At 30.7% G+C, this 3,689-nt stretch overlaps 1 protein-coding gene across 1 annotated transcript; it reads right to left on the bottom strand.

The window, feature by feature from the left end:
- Nucleotides 1-1,837: 1,837 nt before the first annotated feature.
- On the bottom strand, nucleotides 1,838-2,987 carry LOC145102007 (ras-related protein RABA1f-like). Its single transcript, XM_079039323.1, has 2 exons — nucleotides 2,519-2,987; nucleotides 1,838-2,385 (listed from the first exon to the last, which is right to left on the bottom strand). The coding sequence occupies exons 1-2, from the start codon at nucleotides 2,737-2,739 to the stop codon at nucleotides 1,953-1,955; spliced, it is 654 nt and encodes a 217-aa protein (XP_078895449.1). The 5' UTR covers nucleotides 2,740-2,987; the 3' UTR covers nucleotides 1,838-1,952.
- Between the last annotated feature and the right edge of the window lie 702 nt (nucleotides 2,988-3,689).

Genomic DNA, 3,689 nt, shown 5'->3' with positions numbered 1-3,689 from the left:
TTTTATTGGTGCATACAGGCACAGAATAGTTGTTAAAAACATTTGAACACACACACACACACACACACACACATATATATATATATATATATATAGCTTAGTGAATATGTGGTTGTTATGTATCTAATATTAGATATAGAATAATTTAAAACTACATAGTTTTAACAAACTGCAATCAAATCTCTCTACCATCTTTTTTGTATCCTATATATGACTAGATGATAGGTTTAGTACATATTTTTATGGAGTTTTAAATATTTAATTTTACACCAAAAACCATGTATAAGATTACATTATCAACTACCTATAAGTCTTCATATCAAAATTTAATATAGAAAACTATAGTGAAAGATTGAAATTGTTCATTAAAAACTCATTATACTAATACTCATAACACATAAAAAAGAACCATGCAAATATACATATGGTAGGTGTTAAAGAAAGTTACGAAGCCTACTAGAGGTCTAATATAAACAACACATTCGAAATGCATAGATGTTAGAGATAAATTATGAAATCAAAAATAATATGAGCTCAAAAGCAATAGGAAGAAGCTAACAATGAAAAAAAAATGAGTTTTTATAATCAAAATGAAGTCAATTTTGATGGTTCTATACCTAATATTACATACATGACACACACACACACACACACACACACACACACACACACACACACACACATATATATATATATATATATATATATATATATATATATATATATATATATATATATATATATTGTAGTGAAAGAGGGAAGCAGCGGGTTGTTTAACCCGCACAAAAGGTCAACAAAAGAACCCATCAACCTGCTAAACGTTCACGAAATGAGGTTTCTGACGGTATTGGCACTACTGCCAACCCAAAACACCTCTTCCCGAGCGATTCCGATCACCCTTATGAAGTTTGAGTATTATTGTTGTTGCAATATTATTAGACATACGATTAACATAAAATAAAATGGCATAGCCTCTTTGTTCTTGTGTATGAAGTTGTTTAATATTTGTCAATGTCATCATACAAATGGTCACGAAAAGCTTAGTCATCTAGGTTTGTTTGGCAACTCCAAAATCTACTTTAAATAGTCGTTTGAATAAAAACTTTTTTTGTTATAACAAAAATACAATGTAGTATTAAAAATCGCATACCTGTTTGAGTTTTTATAGTTTGAGTTTCTATTCTTATTTTATTTTATACAATTTTGGATATTTCAAAATGTTACAACTATTTTTCCAAACACTTACCTTTCTTTCAGTCTAATAAAAAATGCAAGTTTCAGCTACCACCTTTATATCATTATTTGATCCATTTCCTCCGCTCACTCTTGAACAATTTTTGACATTCGGTTTTTCATTATTGTTGGAATCTCTCGATTTTATTATAAAACGCCATATCAACCACACAATTATTGCAAATTAACAAGAGAGCCAAGTCAACAAGGATGAATGGCAAATGTCTCAACCGATTACTTTGTCCGCAAATATTTATTTGTTTATTTACACGTATAGTGATTTAAATAGAAAAACATTAATATGTTATCTCAAGTGAAAATTTTGAGATGATATGTTATTCCGCAGCAGTTTTATGTATTTAAAAGAAAATAGGCTATTTATTGAATCAGTTTAACTTTATCTATAGTTGTCTTTTATGTTTGGGTTACATGAATAAATTCTTTTATGATACATCTTTATAGTCATAAAGAGATCTCGTATAAAAAAATTATAACATATGTTTTTCAAGATCAATGACTCTTTGCTAGTTTTTGTAAGTGATCCAGAGATTGCAAATGTATCATGTCTCAAACCAGTTAAGATCTATTTAACACCACATAAACATATATGAAAATATAGCATAAACAAATTAAATTAAACCTTGAAATATTTTACATATTCTTCACCAAGAAATCCTTAACACTACACAAAACACATATATATTATTCAACCTAAAACATCAATTAGAGCAACACCCCGCTTTCTTAACAGCAGATACATCATCTTTACCTCCAACATTAATCGTTTGTCCCTTGGGTACAACCATGGGATCATTACCAATATCAAGTGCTTTCTTGCTCACCACATGATAAATCTGAGTCAACACTTCGGTGAAAGCATTCTCGACATTTAACGATTCAAGAGCCGATGTTTCCATGAAAAAGTTATTCTCTCTTTCTGCAAATGCCTTTGCATCATCCATTTGAACCACACGTAAATGACGTAGATCCGCTTTGTTCCCCACGAGCATGATCACAATGTTTTGATCCGTGTGATCTCGAAGCTCCTTCAACCATCTTTGAACATTTTCAAATGTTATACTACGTGTGATGTCGTATACGATCAATGCACCTACCGCTCCTCGATAATACGCGCTAGTTATGGCCCGATACCTATTTGATATATACATATATTGTCAGATATGTATATATATGAGACTCTGTCTAGCTGATGGGGGACATTAACAATACAATCAAGGTGGTGTTAGATCTAGGAATTCCAAAAATTAATTAATGATGAAAATACCTTTCTTGACCCGCGGTGTCCCATATTTGGGCTTTGATGATCTTGTCATCAACGTTGATGCTACGGGTGGCGAATTCAACCCCGATGGTTGATTTGGATTCAAGGCTGAATTCATTCTTGGAGAATCGTGATAAAAGATTGGTTTTCCCGACACCTGAATCCCCGATCAAAACAACCTTGAACAAGTAATCGTAATCATCATCTGCATGAAACGCCCCCATTTCTTTAAAGGGAGATCGCAACTGTGTTCATGGAGAAGATGAGGAAGATTAGGTGATGCAGAGAAATGTGAGAAAAGAGATCCAAGATTGGATGATGATAGAAGTTTTCTTTTGTCTGATCCGATCACATAAATTTAGATGATATAACGGTTGCCGTTGTATATAGGAGAGAGAGAGAGAGAGAAAGATGTAAAGGAAAATAGAGGTTAAAAGGTGATATGTATTTAAATTAAATGTCGGATGTGACACAACCCAACTCAACCTGATCTACCTCAAATTGTGGTGATTGTTGGTTTCTAGTTCTTCCCATCCATGGATTTAAGAGTTATGAACCTATAATTTTGATAAATTTATGGATATTTTTATACATGTACTAGTTTATGGGAGATATTCTTTCAAACGTTATATAAATGAACCTATAATTTTGATAAAATTGTGGGTATTTTTATACATGTACCTGTTTTTTGATATTCTCTAAAATGTTATAAGTTGCAGAGAGAAAATGACAAAAATGATCCCTATCGTTTGTTGATTTTTGTGGGTGTCGTCCATGAAGTTTTAAAGTTAGGGATTTTGTACTTTTGACCTTGTTTGGTAACTTGATCCACATCAAACTTAAAAAAAACTATTTTACCCCTTTGATTTTTTTTTTTTTTTTTTTTATATTATATCTTCAAAATTAAATTCGAGAAAATATTTTGATTTGTACCGATATAAAAGATGTTGAAGAATCATAGAAAAAACAATTTCGATTACCATACAATGGCATAAAAGTGTCATTTATTTGAAAAAAACAATGATAGTAAACATTTCCAATTCAAGAGATAAAGAAATTTTGATATTTGTTGCAACTTAGATAAAAAAAATCCTCTCTAACTTTTTTTTTTTTTTTTTTTTTTTGTCAATTGTCACATTTTCATTCAATTTGTTAAATATCATTTTGTTGTTAT

The sequence above is a fragment of the Lactuca serriola genome, chromosome 4 (genome assembly GCF_051521515.1).
Source record: "Lactuca serriola cultivar US96UC23 chromosome 4, Lser_US96UC23_V15, whole genome shotgun sequence".
In the NCBI taxonomy this organism is placed as follows: domain Eukaryota; kingdom Viridiplantae; phylum Streptophyta; class Magnoliopsida; order Asterales; family Asteraceae; genus Lactuca; species Lactuca serriola.
The sequence above is the reverse complement of the archived record's forward strand: the minus strand, read 5'-3'. Positions and strand labels throughout refer to the sequence as shown.